Source organism: Hyperolius riggenbachi, chromosome 7, assembly GCF_040937935.1.
Source record: "Hyperolius riggenbachi isolate aHypRig1 chromosome 7, aHypRig1.pri, whole genome shotgun sequence".
NCBI classification, from domain to species: domain Eukaryota; kingdom Metazoa; phylum Chordata; class Amphibia; order Anura; family Hyperoliidae; genus Hyperolius; species Hyperolius riggenbachi.
The window spans coordinates 13,312,271-13,334,988 of record NC_090652.1 but is presented as its reverse complement, the minus strand read 5'-3'; the positions used below and the strand labels follow the sequence as shown (position 1 = coordinate 13,334,988).

Here is a 22,718-nt window from a genome sequence, read left to right as displayed (position 1 = left end):
AACTGCCCATGAGCTGAGAAAAGTCAAGCGTGCAGCTGCCAAGATGCCACTTGCCACCAGTATGGCCATTTTTCAGAGCTGCAACATCACTGGAGTGCCCAAAAGCACAAGGTGTGCAATACTCAGAGACATGGCCAAGGTAAGAAAGGCTGAAAGACGACCACCACTGACCAAGACACACAAGCTGAAATGTCAAGACTGGGCCAAGAAATATCTCAAGACTGAATTTTCTAAGGTTTTATGGACTGATGAAATGAGAGGGAGTCTTGATGGGCCAGATGGATGGGCCCGTGGCTGGATTGGTAAAGGGCAGAGAGCTCCAGTCCGACTCAGACGCCAGCAAGGTGGAGGTGGAGCACCGGCGTACCTACCGGGGATGTGACCCCCTCAGCCGCAGGGGGGCCCGGGGCTGCTCTGGGGCCCGCTCACTGTGCGTGTGGGGAGCGCTGCTCTGGACCCCCCAGCAAGGTGCTCAACTGGCCGCAGCGTCTAATAGACGCTGCGCCAGTTCATGCCCCGCTCCAGCAGCCTGCATAGTCTCCGGCAGGCAGAGCAGGGCTACGGCAAGATGGCCGCCGAAGAAGCCCTGCACTGGAGACTATTTGTGTCTCTAGTACAGGGCTTCGGCAGCCATCTTGCCGTAGCCCTGCACTCTGCCTGTCAGCGCGGGAGATGTGCTGCAGGAGGACTCGGGGAGCTGCGAGCCAGATGCCGGGAGAGGAGAAGACTTCTGTCAGGTAAGTGAATAGTTTTTTTTTCACAGGTGCATTTTTTTTTCTAGTGTCTGCTGCCTACATTGTGATTTTCAGGTGTCTGCTGCCCACATTATGATTTTCTGGTGTCTGCTGCCTACATTGCGATTTTCTGGTGTCTGCTGCCCACATTAGGATTTTCAGGTGTCTGCTGCCCACATTACGATTTTCAGGTGTCTGCTGCCCACATTACGATTTTCAGGTGTCTGCTGCCCACATTGCGATTTTCTGGTGTCTGCTGCCCACATTACGATTTTCAGGTGTCTGCTGCCCACATTACGATTTTCTGGTGACTGACTGGCTGCCCACATTGCGATTTTCAGGTGTCTGCTGCACACATTACGATTTTCAGGTGTCTGCTGCCCATATTATGATTTTCTGGTGTCTGCTGCCCACATTACGATTTTCAGGTGCCTGCTGCCCACATTACGATTTTCAGGTGTCTGCTGCCCACATTATGATTTTCTGGTGTTTGCTGCCCACATTGCGATTTTCTGGTGTCTGCTGCCCACATTACGATTTTCTGGTCACTGCTGCCCACATTACGATTTTCTGGTCACTGCTGCCCACATTGCGATTTTCAGGTGTCTGCTGCCCACATTACGATTTTCTGGTCACTGCTGCCCACATTGCGATTTTCTGGTCACTGCTGCCCACATTACGATTTTCTGGTGTCTGCTGCCCACATTACGATTTTCTGGTCACTGCTGCCCACATTGCGATTTTCTGGTGTCTGCTGCCCACATTGCGATTTTCTGGTGTCTGCTGCCCACATTACGATTTTCAGGTGTCTGCTGCCCACATTACGATTTTCTGGTCACTGCTGCCCACATTGCGATTTTCTGGTGTCTGCTGCCCACATTACGATTTTCAGGTGTCTGCTGCCCATATTATGATTTTCTGGTGTCTGCTGCCCACATTACGATTTTCAGGTGCCTGCTGCCCACATTACGATTTTCAGGTGTCTGCTGCCCACATTGCGATTTTCTGGTGTCTGCTGCCCACATTGCGATTTTCAGGTGTCTGCTGCCCACATTACGATTTTCTGGTCACTGCTGCCCACATTGCGATTTTCTGGCCCACATTACGATTTTCTGGTGAATGCTGTCCATGTTACAATTTTCTGGTGAACGCTGCCCACATTACGATTTTCTGGTGAACTCTGCCCACATTACGATTTTCTGTCCCACATTACGATATTCTGGTGAACGCTGCCCACATTACGATTGTCTGGTGAATGCTGTCCACGTTACAATTTTCTGGTGACTGCTGCTCACGTTACGATTTTCTGGTGACTGGTGCCCACATTACGATTTTCTGGTGAACTCTGCCCACATTACGATTTTCTGGTGAACTCTGCCCACATCATGATTTTCTAAAGGCCCACATTACGATTTTCTGGTGAACTCTGCCCACATTACGATTTTCTGGCCCACATTACGATTGTCTGGTAAAATGCTGCCCACTTTACAATTATTTTACAGTGAAACGCTGCCCCATTACGATTATTTGGCACCTATGGGGGGGGGGGGGGGCCCATCCAAATATTCGCAGGGGGGCCCAGTGATTTCTAGTTACGCCCCTGAGGTGGAGTACTGGTTTGGGCTTGTATCATCAAAGATGAGCTTGTGGGGCCTTTTCGGGTTGAGGATGGAGTCAAGCTCAACTCACAGTCCTACTGCCAGTTTGTGGAAGACACCTTCTTCAAGCAGTGGTACAGGAAGTCTGCATCCTTCAAGAAAAACATGATTTTCATGCAGGACAATGCTCCATCACACGCGTCCAAGTACTCCACAGCGTGGCAGGCAAGAAAGGGTATAAAAGAAGAAAAACTAATGACATGGCCTCCTTCTTCACCAGATCTGAACCCCATTGAGAACCTGTGGTCCATCATAAAATGTGAGCTTTACAAAGAAGGAAAACAGTACACCTCTCTGAACAGTGTCTGGGAGGCTGTGGTTGCTGCTGCACACAATGTTGATGGTGAACAGATCAAAACACTGACAGAATCCATGGATGGCAGGCTTTTGAGTGTCCTTGCAAAGAAAGGTGGCTATATTGGTCACTGATTTTTTTATGTTTTGTTTTTGAATGTCAGAAATGTATATTTGTGAATGTTGAGATGTTATATTGGTTTCACTGATAAAAAAATAAATAATTGAAATGGGTATATATTTGTTTTTTGTTAAGTTGCCTAATAATTATGCACAGTAAGTCACCTGCACACACAGATATCCCCCTAAAATAGCTCAAACTAAAAACAAACTAAAAACTACTTTCAAAAATATTCAGCTTTGATATTAATGAGTTTTTTGGGTTCATTGAGAACATGGTTGTTGTTCAATAACAAAATTATTCCTCAAAAATACCACTTGCCTAATAATTCTGCACTCCCTGTATGTATAAAACTTTTACAACCTTTCGTCTCTCGTACACTTTAAAAGGAAATAAATATGGCAGCCTCCATATCACTCTCACCTCGGTGTCACTTCAACTTTTATGAGCCTGCTGCCTCACTGACCCTCCCAGTAGGGTACTACGATGAGAATAATGGTTTAGAAATAGCTAGAGAAGCGCTGTACAACGTCCAGCGAGACAAAACAAGCAGCGGTGGGGTCATGTAGCCGCACTGCTAATGAGGAGAGTTCCTGCTATTTTTAAACCTTTAACCTTTGTGGTTAGTACCACCCTGGGAGGGGAATGCAGGTGGAACGATCCACATTTAGCACAGAAAGAAAGTGCGTCAATTGATTTCACAGTCAAAAATAAAAACAGCTCCAATAGCAGAACGTGTGTGAAATCGTATTGAAGTGGAACCGGAGTCAAAATACAACCTCTACTGTAATGGATTAGCAATGCTGATTAGAGATGGACCGAACGGTTCCGGCGAACTTTCGGTGGTTTGCGTTCGCCAGCGAAGGCAAACTTTTGCGGAAGTTCGGTTCGCCCCCATAGTGCGCCATTAGGGTCAACTTTGACCCTCTACATCACAGTCAGCAGGCACATTGTAGCCAATTAGGCTACACTCTCTCCTGGAGCCACTCCCCCTTTATAAAAGGCGGGCAGCGCTGGCTATTACACTCACTCGTTTGCCTGCAGTAATTAGTGAAGGGACAGCTGCTGGCAGACTCTCATAGGGAAAGATTAGTTAGGCTCTTGTAGGCTTGTTAGCTTGCTCCTGGCTGATTGTTATTGCTAAAATAGCACCCCTCAACAGCTCTTTTGAGAGGCAATGTTCTCCTGATGTGTTTTTTATTTTCTGTGTTGCCCACTGACACTGCATTATACAGCCCTATCTGTTGCAGCTGGACCTTGGTAATTGTTATTACTGTGCCAGCCCTGCCTAACTATCTATACTGCGACACCTGCCTATGCCTACCTAACTACTGGGGCACCTACTTACCTATACAGGGACACCTACCCATGCCTACCTACCTATACTAGGGCACCTACCTATGCCTACCTACCTATACTGGGACTCCTACCTATGCCTAGCTAACTACTGGGGCACCTACCTATGCCTATCTACCTATACTGGGACACCTACCTATGCCTACCTACCTATACTGGGACTCCTACCTATGCCTAGCTAACTACTGGGGCACCTACCTATGCCTACCTACCTATACTAGGGCACTTACCTATGCCTCAAATATAACCTACCTTGTGCTTCACACAACCTATGCCTATCTACCTATACTGGGACACCTACCTATGCCTACCTACATACAAGAAGATAATAAGGTGGTTGTTTCATTGTGGACAGACTAAATTTGATCAGCTGGACAGTCACTGTTGTTCTATCATTGAGCTACCACAGCCCGGCGACCATATGGGCTTGAAAACCGCCACGGCCTGCACTCTCGCCATGGTGCGCACAAGTCTAGCACGGCCTTCACTACGCAAACAGCTGTTTGCAGTGCGTTACACAGTGCATTTGGTGTGTCAGCGTGAAGCAGTACTCTAATTACACTCCCTGATTGATGTGTACACATGCAAGATGTTTTAAAGCACTTTAGGCCTGCAATTTAGCATTCAATGGGCCTGATTCACAAAGCGGTGCTAACAGTTAGCACACTGGTGAAAAGCCCTTTATCACGCCTTAACTTTGTTTAGGCATGATAAGTTTAGGTGTGATAAGTTTAGGTGTGATAAGTTTAGGCATGATAAGTTTAGGTGTGATAAGTTTTTAGGCGTGATAAGTTTAAGCACCAACTGGGTTAGCACCGCAGTGCACAGCTGATCAAAAGTTTTGCACTAGCAAAGTCTGGTGCACTTTGCATAGAGTTTAATGGCGCTGCTTTGCGTGCGGGACTTTGTGCGCGATCTAAACTTATCATGCCTAAACTTATCATGCCTAAACTGAGTTTAGGAATGATAAAAATGGTTATCACGCCTAAAGTCTTTAACTGGGTTATCACCGCTTTGTGAATCGAGCCCAATGTGATTTTTTGCCCTTAAAACGCTGCTTTGCGTCACATCCAGATTTTTCCCCGGGACTTGTGGCGTCTATCCCACTCATCCATGCCCCCCTCCAGGTGTTAGACCCCTTGAAACATCTTTTCCATCACTTTTGTGGCCAGCATAAGTGTTTCTAGTATCCAAAGTTCGCATCCCCATTGAAGTCTATTGCGGTTCGCGAAAGTTTGCGCAAACCGAACCTTTAACCCGTTCGCGAACCGAAAATCGGAGGTTCGGGCCATCTCTAATGCTGATCTATATTTTATGCAGAAACTTGTTTTGTTTTTGTTTTGTTTTTTTAACCAGCCTGAAAGGGTTAATAGATTTGCTTTTGTTTTCTCTTGGGAGCCTTATCAGTCACAGAGCACAGCAGCAAGCTCTCAAGGCTGCCCAGAGGTGGTTGTTTTATTTCTGAATGCAGAGGATGAGGCTTGTTCCTAGCAGGGAGCTTTTGTAGGCAAGCTTAAAGTGAACCAGAGATGAAGCACCCTCATGTATTTTACCATATACAGTACATCAGTGGGAACATTAGAGAAAACACCTACCCTGCTCTCTGTTTCATCCTTCACTGCTCAGCCTGCTTGTTACAGCCCTGATAAAATCCCTGACTGAGTATTCAGTCTGGCTTTGCTCAGGAATCATTATAGCCAAGTCATTATAGCAGAGCCAGAAGGTGGCAGGCTCGGGCTTGAAAATAAATCAGAGAAGACAGACTCAGCTATAATGATCCCTGAGCAAAGCCAGACTGAAAGCTCAGTTGGGGATTTTATCAGGGCTGCTAAGAAGCAGGCTGAGCAGTGAAGAATGAAAGAGAAAGCAGGGATGTAGCCCCACCCACTTCTGTGCAGTCCACAATATTCCCGAGCAGACAGATGCGTTCCCTATATAGCCTATGGTAGGAAATGCATCCGCCCCGGGCTCCAACCAGACCACAATGGACCATCTGTGTGGACACTACACTGTCCACTCCTGCTGGCTATACGCAGTCTGGGGACAGATGGGAACTGAGCCTAACTGATAGAAAGCTGTTCATTTGGGGAAAGAGCAATGTACTGCTTACACACTAAACTGGATAGTACATTGTGATGGCTGATGGCTGCTCCCACACGAGCTGCTGTTGCTGTGGCCAGTGATGTTTGATCACGATGGGGATTCAGACTAACAGGGTGGGGGATATTGCAGGAGGGGGCGTCTACTCCGTCTTTTAATGGCAGTAATGGCAGTATTTGTATAGCGCCTTTCTCCTGTCGGACTCAAAGCGCTTGTGAGGCAGCCACTAGAACGCACTCAGTAGGCAGTAGCAGTGTTAGGGAGTCTTGCCCAATGAACTCCTTACTGAATTACTGGCTTACTGAACAGGCAGAGCCGAGATTCGAACCCAGGTCTCCCATGTCAGAGCCCTTAACCAGTACACTATCCAGCCACTGGATTACAGTCCTTAAAGAGGAACTGTAGTGAAGACATAATACAATTTTTTTTTTCAATATTCATTTATAGATTATTTAGTCTGTTTGCGCCCATTGTAACATCTTTCCTCTCCCTGATTTACATTCTCGAATTTATCACAGGTGGCAACATCTTTAGTCCCGGCAGGTGCATCACTGTGGAATGTTTGTTTAGTAAGAGTTCTGAAGCCAGTAGAAAATATACATGGCCTCCCAGAATGCTCTGGGAGGAGAATTTTGCATTGTTAAACAGCCTGAGCTAAACCTCACTGGGCGGACAGGGTTACACGCCAATATGCAGATAAAGATAGATATAAGAAGGGTTTCTGATGCTGAAACCAAAGAAAATTCACATGAAAGTTGGTATCCTGAATATTTTATTACATTCTACTATATATCACTACAGGGCCTCTTTACTGCATTCTGCTATATGTCACTACAGGACCTCTTTACTGCATTTTGCTATATGTCACTACCGGGCCTCTTTACTGCATTCTGCTATATGTCACTACAGGGCCTCTTTACTGCATTCTGCTATATGTCACTACAGGACCTCTTTACTGCATTTTGCTATATGTCACTACCGGGCCTCTTTACTGCATTCTACTATATGTCACTACAGGACCTCTTTACTGCATTCTACTATATGTCACTACAGGGCCTCTTTACTGCATTCTACTATATGTCACTACAGGGCCTCTTTACTGCATTCTGCTATATGTCACTACAGGGCCTCTTTACTGCATTCTACTATATGTCACTACAGGGCCTCTTTACTGCATTCTGCTATATGTCACTACAGGGCCTCTTTACTGCATTCTACTATATGTCACTACAGGGCTTCTTTACTGAATTCTGCTATATGTCACTACAGGGCCTCTTTACTGCATTCTGCTATATGTCACTACAGGGCCTCTTTACTGCATTCTGCTATATGTCACTACAGGGCCTCTTTACTGCATTCTGCTATATGTCACTACAGGACCTCTTTACTGCATTCTGCTATATGTCACTACCGGGCCTCTTTACTGCATTCTGCTATATGTCACTACAGGACCTCTTTACTGCATTCCGCTATATGTCACTACAGGGCCTCTTTACTGCAATCTGCTATATGTCACTACAGGACCTCTTTACTGCATTCCGCTATATGTCACTACAGGGCCTCTTTACTGCATTCTGCTATATGTCACTACAGGGCCTCTTTACTGCATTCTACTATATGTCACTACAGGGCCTCTTTACTGCATTCTACTATATGTCACTACAGGGCCTCTTTACTGCATTCTGCTACATATCACTACAGGGCCTCTTTACCGCTTTCTACTATATTTCACTACTGGCCCTCTTTACCGCATTCTGCTATAGGTCACTACAGGGCCTCTTTACTGCATTCTGCTACATGTCACTACCGGGCCTCTTTACTGCATTCTGCTATATGTCACTACAGGGCCTCTTTACTGCATTCTGATACATGTCACTACAGGGTCTGTATACTGCATTCTGCTATATGTCACTACAGGGCCTCTTTACCGCATTCTGCTATATGTCACTACAGGGTCTGTATACTGCATTCTGCTATATTTCACTACATGCCCTCTTTACTGCATTCTGCTATATGTCACTGCAGGGCCTCTTTACTGCATTCTGCTACATGTCACTACAGGGCCTCTTTACTGCATTCTGCTGTATGTCACTACAGGGCCTCTTTACTGCATCCTACTATATGTCACTACAGGGCCTCTTTACTGCATTCTACTATATGTCACTACAGGGCCTCTTTACTGAATTCTGCTATATGTCACTACAGGGCCTCTTTACTGCATTCTGCTATATGTCACTATAGGGCCTCTTTACTGCATTCTACTATATGTCACTACAGGGCCTCTTTACTGAATTCTGCTATATGTCACGAAAGGGCCTCTTTACTGCATTCTACTATATGTCACTACCGGGCCTCTTTACTGCATTCTGCTATATTTCACTACAGGGCCTCTTTACTGCATTCTACTATATGTCACTACAGGGCCTCTTTACTGCATTCTACTATATGTCACTACAGGGCCTCTTTACTGCATTCTATTATAAGTCACTACAGGGCCTCTTTACTGCATTCTATTATAAGTCACTACAGGGCCTCTTTACTGCATTCTGCTATATGTCACTACAGGGCCTCTTTACTGCATTCTGCTATATGTCACTACAGGGCCTCTTTACTGCATTCTGCTAAATGTCACTACAGGGCCGCTTTACTGCATCCTGCTATATGTCACTACAGGGCCTCTTTACTGCATTCTGCTATATGTCACTACAGGTCCTCTTTACTGCATTCTGCTATATGTCACTACAGGTCCTCTTTACTGCATTCTGCTATATGTCACTACAGGGCCTCTTTACTGCATCCTGCTATATGTCACTACAGGGTCTCTTTACTGCATTCTGCTATATGTCACTACAGGGCCTCTTTACTGCATTCTGCTATACGTCACTACAGGGTCTCTTTACTGCATTCCACTATATTTCACTACAGGCCCTCTTTACCGCATTCTGCTATGTGTCACTACAGGGCCTCTTTACCGCTTTCTACTATATTTCACTACTGGCCCTCTTTACCGCATTCTGCTATATGTCACTACAGGGCCTCTTTACTGCATTCTGCTACATGTCACTACAGGGCCTCTTTACTGCATTCTGCTATACGTCACTACAGGGTCTCTTTACTGCATTCTGCTATATGTCACTACAGGGTCTCTTTACTGCATTCTGCTATATGTCACTACAGGGCCTCTTTACTGCATTCTGCTACATGTCACTACAGGGTCTGTATACTGCATTCTGCTATATGTCACTACAGGGCCTCTTTACCGCATTCTACTATATTTCACTACAGGGCCTCTTTACTGCATTCTGCTATATGTCACTACAGGGCCTCTTTACCGCATTCTACTATATTTCACTACAGGGCCTCTTTACTGCATTCTGCTATATGTCACTACAGGGTCTCTATACTGCATTCTGCTATATGTCACTACAGGGCCTCTTTACCGCATTCTACTATATTTCACTACAGGGCCTCTTTACTGCATTCTGCTATATGTCACTACAGGGTCTCTATACTGCATTCTGCTATATGTCACTACAGGGCCTCTTTACTGTATTCTACTATATGTCACTACAGGGCCTCTTTACTGCATTCCGCTATATGTCACTACAGGGCCTCTTTACTGCATTCCGCTATATGTCACTACAGGGCCTCTTTACTGCATTCTGCTACATGACACTACAGGGCCTCTTCACTGCATTCTGCTATGTGTCACTCACTACAGGGCCTCTTTAAAAATGACATCATAAATACATATATATGGGCGACAGGTTCCATTATTCTCACCTTCTGTCTTTAAGCGTTGAGTTATATCTCGTCTCTCTGTGAATTTCTGCAGTTCTGGGAATACCTTAGAGAGAGTGTCCATGTCCACCCCCTGATATCTGAGCAAGTCCAGGGCGCTGCAAGAAGAACAGATACCAGTAAACAGAACGTCACGACCAAAGCCCCGTACACACACAGGAGGGATCCCAGCCGAGGCCTCGTACACACACAGGAGGGATCTCAGCCAAAGCCTCGTGCACACACAGGAGGGATCTCAGCCAAAGCCTTGTACACACACAGGAGGGATCTCAGCCAAAGCCTCGTACACACACAGGAGGGATCTCAGCCATAGCCTAGTACACACACAGGAGGGTTCTCAGCCAAAACCTCGTACACACACAGGAGGGATCTCAGCCAAAGCCTCGTACACACATAGGAGGGATCTCAGCCAAAGCCTCGTACACACACAGGAGGGATCTCAGCCAAAGCCTCGTACACACACAGGAGGGATCCCAGCCAAAGCCTCGTACACACACAGGAGGGATCTCAGCCAAAGCCTTGTACACACACAGGAGGGATCCCAGCCAAAGCCTCGTACACACACAGGAGGGATCCCAGCCAAAGCCTCGTACACACACAGGAGGGATCTCAGCCGAGGCCTCATTACACACACACAAGAGGGATCTCAGCCGAGGCGGCCCGTGGACCGGATTAGGCCTGCTTGCGTGGTTATTCCGGCCCGCTGAAAGGTGGCCAGATCCCTTTCCTCCCCCCTCCCTCCCTGCCAAATGCAAGTGGGGAGACTTAAAACTCACCTGATCGCTGTCCAGCGTCGTGACTACATGTGTAGCCATCATCAGATGTCACAGATCACCACTGGTTTATGGTGAAGTGAACAGAGCTTCAGATTGCTACTTTAGTTACTGCAATAAGCAAATGCTGATCATCACTGTCAAACGGCACTTGGGGGGCGGCTCGGGGGGGTCAAGTCCTTAGTAGAGGATCATTGGGAGACCCCCCACTCCACTTGACCTCCTCTACAGCTCAAGACCGCGTTCTAGAGCGTTTAGGATTGCCAATGACCCCGATCCCATCCGGCCGGAAGTTTTTTAGGCCATCTCCACCAGGACTGCTGGGCACATCACCTTTTTTTCCCCTCAGCCGGCATCCTTTCGAACTCCCTTAACCAGTGTTCCCCCAAACCTTTGGTTGCGGCCCAGTTGGTGGTTATGGTTAAACTGTGTGCAGCTCTGTAAGTGCTCATCTGTAATGAAGAAATCTTTTTCCCCTGGGGGATACTAGTACCTCGGACGGAGAAAGCCTCTGAAACCTAATGAAGGTTTCTCCATCCTCTTCACCCTCCGGGATCCAGTGCTGACAGCCCCTGAATCGCAGCAATGTAAAAATTTACATTCCCGGCTCCAGCGCAGGTGCAGCTGTCCAAAGGGCTCCAGCGGAAATAGCTGAGTGCGTTGTAGTTCTCCCACAAGAACTATAATTCGAGGGATCAAGTCCCAAACTCTGTGGGTGACAGTATTGTGCATATGTATGCAATTTTAGATAACTGAGTGCCGGATTACCGACCAGGCAACCAAATCAATTGATTGGGGACCACAGGAGGTCAAGGGGCCTCAAAGATTTATTGCCCATTTATGCAGTCTATAAAAACCAAGATCTCTGCAGCAATGCTCTACCACAGAAAGAAGAAATCATACACACAGGCGCATGCGGTGTTATACGCCCTCCCTTTAGGACAATCTGCTCTGCTCAAAAGCCTAGGAGTTATGTTTGTGATGTTCACAGTTGGTTCCAGCCGTTGCTGAACTTAGCTTAATTTATTGCTCTGCTTGGGGTACTGTACTGTCTTAATCCGGCTCTGAACTGACTGCCTTGTGATAACACTCCCACACACAAACTTGTACATGTCATCTCCCCATTTCATATACACCAGCTTCTCGGTTTCTTGTGCACCAATCTCACATTTATGGTGTAAAGAGAAAGCTAAGAGAAAGCCATCTAGTTTTACAGTGATGTACTAATGTTAAGCCGGACATTGGTGTATTCAGTCCCCTGTCTCGTTAGGTAACTTTTTTTTCTGGTACAAGGTGTATTTTGAAAGCAGTGTTCAGTTTTCATACAGCCAGTATACTGGTGTCAGGATCGGGGTACCTGGGGGTGCCCACGCGGTTGCTGCTGATCTGGGCGCCCGGGACGAGTTTCTGCCATTTGTGGGGTGAGAACTGTATAGAACGGAGTACAGACAACCCCTCCTGCAGCGTTTCGTTGGTGGCTCGCGTCCGCTCGTACCGTTGCTGCGACACACAGCCCGCTTCTTCGTATCCTGCAAGACACCACGGCCAACGACAAAGTGAAAAATCTCAGTATTATGTTTATATTATCCTATGGAGGACTAAATGGCCTTTTCAAGAGTAGCCTGGTGCTGCTCGTTATATTCGGAGGTCCCTCCCGCTCTTCGTACTCTGTCTTCTTACCTCCTGCGCCTTCCGGTAGTTCCCCCAAGCGGTGCCCATCGATTTTAAACTGCAGATTGGCAAGTTTTGAGCCATGCATGCTCAGTGAAACACACATGGTTCAAAACTCACGCATGCGCAGTCCTGAATTGCTTGTCACTGCTTAGGGGAACTTTTGAAAACATATTTGGAGGAGTCCAGTCGTAAACTTGGGAGGATCGGGGACGGGGACCGGGAGGGACCCCAAAGACAACGAGCAGCTTCAGGGGGCTTTGGAGGAGGTTATCTAGTACCTAGGTTCTCACATGTGGTACATGTACCCCAGGGGTACTTCTTGGGGGTTCTTGGGCTTGATACATTTAAAGGACAACTGTAGCGAGAGTGATATGGAGGCTGCCATATTTATTTCCTGTCAAACAATCCAATTGGCTGCAAAAGTGTCTGGATCACACCAGAAACAAGCATGCAGTTAATCATGTCAGAAGCACCTAACAGGCTGCATGCTTGTTCAGGGGCTATGGCTGAAAGTATTAGAGGCAGTGGATCAGCAGGGCTGCCAGGCAACTGGTATTGCTTGAAAGGAAATAGATATGGCAGCCTCCATATACCTCTCTCGCTTCAGTTGTCCTTTAAATAAAGAATACATTTTGTATTTAGAAAAAAAAATATATAAAGATATTTATATACAGTTTAGATGACTGAAAAAAGCAGTGAATGTTTGTAAATCACATATTCACCTGAAAGCTCTCTGGTTAACCTCCTTGCCGGTTATCCCGAACTCAGTTCGGGGTAACCTGCGCAGGAGGATTTCTCAGGCCCTGCTGGGCCGATTTGCATAATTTTTTTTGTTACAAGCAGCTAGCACTTTGCTAGCTGCTTGTAACTTCCGATCGCCGCCGATTCGCCGCAATCCGCTGCGCCGAGTCGCTACCCCCCCGCCCCAGACCCCTGCGCTACCTGGCCAATCAGTGCCAGGCAGCGTTGAGGGGCGGATCGGGATTCCCTATGACGTTGTGACATGACGTCATCCCGCCCCGTCGCCATGGCGACCGGGGAAGCCCTGCAGGAAATCCCGTTCTGAACGGGATTTCCTGCTTACTCTGATCGACGAAGGCGATCGGAGTGGGTGGGGGGATGCCGCCGCTCAGCGGCTATCATGTAGCGAGCCCTGGGCTCCTGCGCTGCCTCCTTGCCGGAGGAATTGAACCGGCAAGGAGGTTAATACATGTATGTGTGGCAAGGGGTGCCTAGGGGGCAACTGGAGGCAATGTTGCCAATACCAGGGAGTACTTGGTAAGTACAGGCTTGTATAAGGGGTACTTATGAAAATAATGTTGAGAAACATTGATCCAGATCTCCATGGGCTTAATTATTATTATTCAATTTTTATCTGATTTAGGGGTGCTTAAATCATCTACAAGCTTACATTAATCATCTAGGTGGCCATACAACACTCGACTTGGCATCTGATCGACCATCCGATTTGATAATTCTTATCGAAATTGGATGAAAATGGGTGCCATCAACAGCATGCCGAATGACGATGCTGAAATTGGTTGCATGTATGGATCGGACAGCTGTTGTTGATCAGGTGCATGTCGGTGATATCAGGACGAGTGACAAATGCGAAGAATCGCCCGTCGCTGCCCCCTAGTGTAGAGATGCCCCCCCCTGTATCGCCCACCGCAGGGTCCCCATCCAGCTTCCATTTCCTGCTGCTCCATTTGCACCTCACACACCGAGAGCATGGAGGAGCAGGAAGCGGAAGACAGATGGGCACCACACGGTAAGTGACACAGGGCAGGTAATGTATAAATGCACACACGGTGGGGCATCTATACACTAGGGGGGGGGCAGCGGCCAAGCGGCAACGCCTTGTCACTAATCTTCCTGGGGGGGGGGGCACACTTAGCGACGAGGCACATCAATGCAGCGAGGGAAGTCTCAACAGGATCTTTCCCTCTCTTTACGTATCTCGTTTTGCCCCCAAGGGCTCGGGTACACTTTAAAGAGACTCTGTAACAAAATTTTGAGCCTTATTTCTTCTTTCCTATAAGTTCCTATGCCTGTTCAAATGTGGTCTGTCTTACTGTAGCCTTTCCTAGTTGCACTGTCTCTGTAATAAATCTTATCTTCTTTCCTCTGTGGGCTCTGTTGGGCTCAGGCTGGAATGTGTGGAATGTGCAGCACTGCTTGTCATTGGCAGAAGCTTTACACACCCTCTCCAAGGTCTGCATGAGTCACACAGGAAGCTGTTTGTAAACACTGCATAAAACTGGCAATTACAAGCCAGGATTGCAGCAGAGAGTGGCAGAAACAGCACAGAGGGGCCCAGGAGAACATAATGAATAGAATGGTATGCTTTTTATTGTAAGAATTTTAGAGTACAGATTCTCTTTAAGTGTTCTCACAATACAAAAAAAAACCTTATGCCACGCACTATCTGTTTTTATTCCTTGAGGTAAGGCATTTCTCCTACATTTTTAAATGGATTCCTTTCCGTTAAATGGATTCCTTCCCATTATGTTTATAAGCTTTTTTTTTTTTTTTTTTTTTTTTTTTTAGCCAATATCAATCCATTTTAAAAGTAACAGCCCACTGTAATTACTATAAGCAGCAATTGTCTCAGAGACAGTCTATGCCCCGCCCTCTTACAGTCTGAAGAGTGGGATGATGCAGTCCAGGCAGCAAGAGCCCCACCCACGAAGTCTGAAACTCACTGTTAGATATTTAGCTGAAGAAAACTCACTTCAAACAGAAAAGGTAAATTTGCTGATTATTTTCTAAACTATTTCACAGCATTTTCTGATCTATGCCTAGAGATTATGGAATTTTCTTCCTTCTATGATAAATCGTGACAGGTCCTCACCTCTGAACGTGAGCCGTGTGTCCGCGTTGTCGGGCCGCAGAGACATACGGAACTCTGCCCGGCTGGTGAACATGCGGTACGGCTCCCGTGTCCCCTGCGTGGTCAGGTCATCGATCAGGACACCGATATATCCTTCCGTGCGGCTCACCGTAAACGCCGGCCGACCTTTCACCCTCAGAGCCGCATTAATTCCAGCTATTATCCCCTACAAACACAAAGAGGAGAGCCAATCATCATCAGTCGCATGTATTAAAGGATTTTATGGGGGTTCTGTGGGGGGTCGAAAATGGACACTTACCTGGGCCTTCTATCGGCCCCCTGCAGCTGTCATGTCCTGCACCGTCCTCCTCCGTCCCCTGCCGCTGCACCTGGTCTGATATTCGTCTGAGAAGACGAATAGTGCTCGCTCCCGCGCGCGTCATCGGAAGCTTACTGCGCATGAGCAGTACGAGGTTTTCTTGTACTGCGCCTGCGCAGTAAGCTCCCGATGACGCCTGTGGGAGCGCGCACGCGTGCAGCTGCAGTCTAATCAGACAGTGGATAAGACCGGGACCGGCGGTGGGGAACGGAGCATCATTGGAGGAACGGCGCGGGACATTACAGCTGCAGGGTAAAATATATAGGATAACGAGTAAAGGCGCCCTTTCTCAGGAACTTGTAGGCCAGCTGCATACAGACAAGACTCAATCCTCAGTCTCCTCCTAATAGGACCACAAATGTGAGTGTTGGGGTGGGGGCTCCACAAAGTCCCCCTCCGCAGCGATATTGCGCGCTCCCTCCCCTTACCTCCCTCCGGATCTGGGCGGCACAGGACGGCAATCCGTCCTGTACCGCCTCCAATAGGCATTAGCTTATCAGACGGAGGCGATCCCCGGCCAATCAGAAGCCGGTCAGCAGCGCCGTATTGATGTAAACAGCGGGGATTTCTTCTTTTACAATTAGCCTGCGAGCCGCGATCGGAGGCTCGCAGGCTGTTCACGGAGACACCCTACGTGAACTGACATGGAACGGTTGCTCCAACGAGCGGCCGTTTCCATGTAAAACCACAAACGACCAGCAGCCGCCTATCGGCGTTAGCTGGTCGTTAAGTGGTTAAAGTGAAAATAAACGTATGATATAATTAATTGTATGTGTACTACAGCTAAGAAATAGCTTTTCTACGTGCCTACAGAGGCTTAGGGTAAATCCGGCGCTGTCCCTCTCAGATCAGAATCTAATCCTTACACACGCTACAAAAAGAGTTTCACTAGACTCCAACATGGAATGCATTGGATAGCTATGGAACCGCAGTGTTGCTCTGTACAATGCGGTGCAACGCTGTAAGCCATCGATCTACCGCCGTGCCTGCCTTGCCCCCGTTCCAGCAAGCTCTTCCATCTGCTATAATCATTTTAAATATATTTAAGTACATAAACAAAATCAAAAACATTACAATCGGGCAGGGATGTTAAAGGATACCCGAAGTGACATGTGGCATGATGAGATAGACATGTGTATGTACAGTGCCAAGCACACAAATAACTATGTTGTGTTCCTTTTTTTCTTTCTCTGCCTGAAAGAGTTAAATATCAGGTATGTAAGTGGCTGACTCAGTCCTGACTCAGACAGGAAGTGACTACAGTGTGACCCTCACTGATAAGAAATTCCAACTATAAAACACTTTCCTGGCAGGAAATGGCTTCTAAGAGCAAGAAAGAGATAAAAAGGGGAATTTCTTATCAGTGAGGGTCACACTGTAGTCACTTCCTGTCTGAGTCAGCCACTTACATACCTGATATTTAACTCTTTCAGGCAGAGAAAGAAAAAAAAAGGAACACCACATTAGTGTGCTAGGCACTGTACATACACATGTCTATATCATCATGTCACGTCACTTGGGGTATCCTTTAAGGCACAAATCTATGAGGCAGGGCTTCTTGGCGCGCTGCGAAGTGCTCGAGTTTGGCGTGGCTATAACGGTAATGCTCTAGTCCACTACCCACACACAGGTAATTCGGGGATCCAGCAATTGGCGGACCCTAAATTACTTCTTGCTCTGAGTTGCTACCACTCAGAGGAGGAATAATAATTACCGCCGCCTAGAATTTCACTGGCAGCGGTGTAAGCAGTCAATCGACCCACCCTGCGCCAAAGTGACCAGGCGGCAAAGTGCCATGTGCACCCAATCTCTGGCAGATTGACAATGATTGATTCCGTCAGGCGTTGACAGGGAAAAATCGATAAGTGTATGGACTTTTAGGCTTTATACACACGCTAGATGCTTTTTGGCCAATAATCTAGTGAATGTACCGTCTCTTGGATGCGTTGTTGAGTGTGGGATGAGGATATTGCTTTCCTCATTACTACCTTCCACTCCGACGTGTGTCGCACGGTCACACCTCCACATTTAGAACCTGCCTACAGACTAGCGGCGCATCTGTACAGCACTCTGCTCCAACTGTTGCCCAAAGGAATGATACTACTCCCTGCAGGAGAACAGTCCTTGTACATGTGTACCAGGCTTAAAGGATAACCGAGGCAAATAAGATTGTAAGAACAGGGGAGAAGGCATGTGAGAGAGCAGTCCCCATGCCCACTGCTCCCCCTCGTTCACCTCTGCCCCTCTACGTTCTCTTTTAAAAGCCAACAGAAGCTGCTTCCGGGTCGGCAGCAGATCACAAGCGCTAGGCCCGGTGGGGCGTCATTGATCGTGCTCCCATAGCCAGGAGCACCCTGCACATGTGCAATACGAGTTGACACTCTGGAAGCAGGTTCTGCTGGCTTTTGGGAGAGATCAGAAGGGGATGGAGATGATCAGGGGGAGCGGTGGACATGAGGACTTCTCCCTGTACATGCCTGCTACCCCCGCTCTTACAATCATATTAGCCTCAGATATCCTTTAAGAGCAATGTACTCTCCAGCACAGCTGCTGCCCCCAGACATGCTACATCCCCTAGTGACCAGTTAGAGAAATGTGGCGTACCTGAGCCGCAGCCTCCTCGTACCCCGTGGTACCATTTATTTGTCCAGCCAGGAAGAGTCTCTGCACGAGAAACGTCTCCAGCGACGATCGCAGCTGTCTGGGGTCCATGAAGTCATACTGGACACCATACCCTGTAAATGCAACACACAAACTTAAAGCGGGATGAAACTCCGACATAACAGTGAATAAAAACCTGTTTTCCTACTTTTTTACCCACATAGTTGTCACAACTGCTTTTGTGCTTAAGTAACCTCCTCCGTTTACAAATTACAAGTTCCCAAAGTACAGTTTATCTGCTCTGAAAGCCGCCATTGCATTTTGCTGCATAGCTGCTGTATTTATATATTACAAAGTATAGAGTGGTCATGCATCAGGCGACTCAACAGCCGATCGACCGTCCGATTCAATTATTATAATCAAATAAAAACTGGTGCCACCAGGAGCATGCCTGATTGACGATGTGACCAAATTTGGGCCAAAATTGGTTGCGTTTATCAATTGGAAAAGATGTCGGGCCAACGTGCCCGATCGGGTAATGGCGTAAGATACCGGGGAAGTGACGAGCGTGCAGTTTACACTAGCGGGGACAGCGCCAGGGGTGACATGGCGGCATCATTAGGCTGATTCCCGCAAGATTTCATGTTGAAATCGATCAGGAATTGGCCTGCTGTGTGTGGACAGCTGACACATCTCTCCGATCAGATTCGATCAGAGAGAGATCTGTCTTTTGGTCGAATCTGCCCATCATCGTTAGATGTAGATGTATGGCCGCCTTATATAGTGATCATTTCTCTCCTTCTGCACCTTCTGTAAAGCATGGAGCGGAGTTTCAGCACTTCCAGAAATGTTTACTAATTGCGGCTAATAAGAAAACATACACAAAAGGCAATGTAATCACATCAGCATGCGTTGCTAAGCCTCCCACTGAGGAAGAAAGCGCTGTGTTTAACTGTTTGAGTGCCGTTCTGCTTCTTTTTTTTCCTAGTAGGTTTTATGCTGTTTTAGCGCAGAGAAGAAATTCTGAGTTTCATACTCCCCTAACCACAGACTCCAGGAAGGTTACACTGAGCATCGCTGATGTATAAAGGGCTGCTACTAATCCACTGGAAAGAGGAACTTCGATTGTTTGTTAGGAGAGAATATGCTGTTTGCTGAGTTTGTAAAAAAAAAAAAAAAAATCTGAGAAACTGAATGCATATTAATAAAAGCAGACGTCTGACTCCACCCACTGACCTGGGCGGAGCATGTGCACGTTCTCCAGACCGGGAATAGCCCTCAGGAGCCTCTCCTGGGCTTCGGCTGGCATTGTCACAGACAGCCCCTGCGGGTAGATGACCTCTGAATCTGCCCCCTCCGGCTCCAGCCAGACCTGGTGACTTCTGCCAGGGAACCGCAAGATCTTGGACTCAATGGAAGGGCAGTACCTGGAAAAGACAGACGCAAGGTACTGATCCAGCACAGAGACACGCAGTACATACAGACATGTGACCAGTATGATCCAGCAGACACCCAGTACAGTCATGTGACCAGCATAAAGCAGCACAGACCCCCAGTACAGTCATGTGACCAGTATAAAGCAGCACAGACCCCCAGTACAGTCATGTGACCAGTATAAAGCAGCACAGACACACAGTACAGTCACGTGACCAGTATGAACCAGCACAGACACACAGTACAGTCAAGTGACCAGTATGAACCAGCACAGACACACAGTACAGTCATGTGACCAGTATGAACCAGCACAGACAGACAGTACAGTCATGTGACCAGTAGGATCCACCATAGAAAAAAGCAGTACAGTCATGTGACCAGTAGGATCCACCATAGAAAAAAGCAGTACAGTCATGTGACCAGTATGAACCAGCACTGAGACAAGCAGTACAGTCATGTGACCAGTATAAAGCAGCACAGACGCCCAGTACAGTCATGTGACCAGTACGAACCAGCACAGACACACAGTACAGTCATGTGACCAGTATGAACCAGCACAGACACACAGTACAGTCATGTGACCAGTATGAACCAGCACAGACACACAGTACAGTCATGTGACCAGTAGGATCCACCATAGAGAAAAGCAGTACAGTCATGTGACCAGTATGAACCAGCACTGAGACAAGCAGTACAGTCATGTGACCAGTATAAAGCAGCACAGACACATAGTACAGTCACGTGACCAATATAAAGCAGCACAGTCACGTGATCAGTCAGTTACCTGGGTCCGGCACTGGTCTCCTTCACATGGCTGTTGAGATGTAGGTTCTCCTGAATGATCTTTTCCACTGCTGGGGTGGTGTAGGTCAGGTGACACGGAAGCTGCTCTTCAGGCTACGAGAAAACACATGCAATGAATTTGTATCTTTTTATATTTGAAGTACTTTTTGTGTTTGTTTTGGGGATTTTTCAGAACATGAGGCTGTCAATATTCTCCCACCTTCCTGGAGGAGTAATAAAGCTACACGACGCAGGACGCATTTTTACTCATTTCAACACCTGCACTAATCTGTGGTCTGGCAGCAATCTCTGACACTCCTATCTCCCAGATTCAGTGAAGGTGCCCATAAACACATAGATTTTTTTCTATTTGATTCCCTTCCGATTCAATCACTCTGATAGAATAGATTCCTTTAAACGTTCAATTTGAACTATTTCGACCAAAAAGCGTTCGAAAGTATTGATCTGACAGGATGGAAAATTTAGGAGATTATTTGTATGAACGATCGGAAATTATCATTTGGGACCTCTAACTAATTTCCGATCGTTCATACAAATAATTGTTTGTAAACAATCGTTCAGCAAATTGTATCATTAGTGGCCACCTTTACCCTCTTCCCATGAGTTACCTTGATCCAGACGCGGTCATTCATGAAGCTGAAGGGGACAGGCGGGTTATCTGCTTCCTGCCTGGACAGGACACTGAAGTCAATGGAGTCCTTTGAGATGCGAGGTGGGGTTCCCGTCTTCAGCCTCCCGACCGAGAAACCCAAACGTTCCAGAGTCTGAGCCAGGCCAATGGCTGGCTCCTCCCCCCAGCGCCCGGCGGGTATGTGCTCCATGCCGATCCGAACCATCCCGCGGAGGAAGGTGCCATTGGTCAGCACCACGCTGCTCGCCTTTACCTTACTGCCATCACCTGCGGGAAGCAACACGCGTTACGGGCAATATGTACTCCAATATCGCCAAATGTATATACAGTATAAGTGATCGTAATTCAATACAGACACCAGCTAAAAAAAAAAAAAGTGAGTTAGCTGCATACTTAAATCCTCAAATGTAAGTTGACCATCTTAAGCTAGAATTTTTTACTGACTTGAGTATAAGTCTACCCAGCAAAGTTAATGGCTGCACTTGGGGCTCAGAAGGGGTTAATGACTGAACTGCATAGAGTACTGCAGCCCCTCCTCGCCCATAAGTGCAGCCAATACCTCCTCCAGACCCCCAAGTGCAGCAATTATTCACATCCCTTCCTGCAGCCCAGTACTTCCCCCCTGCCCCTTTCCATGTTAATTGTTGCGGCCAGGACTTTCAGACCTGTGCTTCCTTTGTACTGTACTGGGTAAATTGCTGCAAATGAGAATGCCACTATTAGTACACACAATACACAGTGTGCTCAGTGTTGCCAGTGACTGGTGTATAAGTCGACCCTTATACTTTTATGTAGTGAGTCAGACCTAAATTTCTAGACCTATAGTTGAGTGTATATGTTACCTATGCAGAGGTGAGGCTTTGGTTCTCATAGAGCGTTCCCAGTCCTCTCCCTGTCTTCATCCTAGCACCGGGCCTGGTAAACTTCTTCGACCAGCTTGGTGGAATACCATCTTTGGCCCTCCTCGGGGCAGCCTTCCGAAGTACTCGCATTCCCGAGTGAATACGTACTGCAGCACATGAGCAGGTCCGGGCTCGCACATGGGCAGTACGGATGCGCCCCGTCTTCTGAAGCACTTGGGGACACGAGCACTTCTGAAGTCAGCTGATGACTCTGGCGGACAGCACTGGAACGAGGGAGGATCGGGAAGGATCTGTGGGATCCAGAGCCCACCCTCTACATGGGTATCTAACTCATATTTTTGCAGCTCGCTTCAGTATTGCCTTAAACTAAAGGACCATTTTAGAATTTTTTTTTTTAATTTCTCATACATTAGCTGGGTTGAAAAAAAAGACAGTTCAGCATATGTGTGTAATCATACTTCTAAAGGCGTATGCTTCTCCCAGAGTATGACAACCAATCATTTACTTTTCTTCTATATTACGCTACCCGAGGTGACATGTGACATAGTTACATAGTTATTTTGGTTGAAAAAAGACATACGTCCATCGAGTTCAACCAGTATAAAGTACAACTCCAGCCGGCTCCCTCACATATCCCTGTTGATCCAGAGGAGACATTTATG

The 22,718-nt window shown here is 47.2% G+C and overlaps 1 protein-coding gene across 1 annotated transcript in view; it reads right to left on the bottom strand.

The window, feature by feature from the left end:
- MTO1 (mitochondrial tRNA translation optimization 1) overlaps positions 1–22,718 on the bottom strand; it is a 49,923-nt gene that overhangs the window by 11,212 nt on the left and 15,993 nt on the right. The window contains exons 5-11 of the mRNA XM_068246463.1: positions 21,171–21,460; positions 20,543–20,655; positions 19,561–19,751; positions 18,328–18,458; positions 15,366–15,570; positions 12,195–12,366; positions 10,047–10,162 (exon numbers count right to left, since the gene is read on the bottom strand). Of these exons, the coding sequence (XP_068102564.1) occupies positions 10,047–10,162; positions 12,195–12,366; positions 15,366–15,570; positions 18,328–18,458; positions 19,561–19,751; positions 20,543–20,655; positions 21,171–21,460 (1,218 nt within the window). The remainder of the gene's footprint in view (positions 1–10,046; positions 10,163–12,194; positions 12,367–15,365; positions 15,571–18,327; positions 18,459–19,560; positions 19,752–20,542; positions 20,656–21,170; positions 21,461–22,718) is intronic.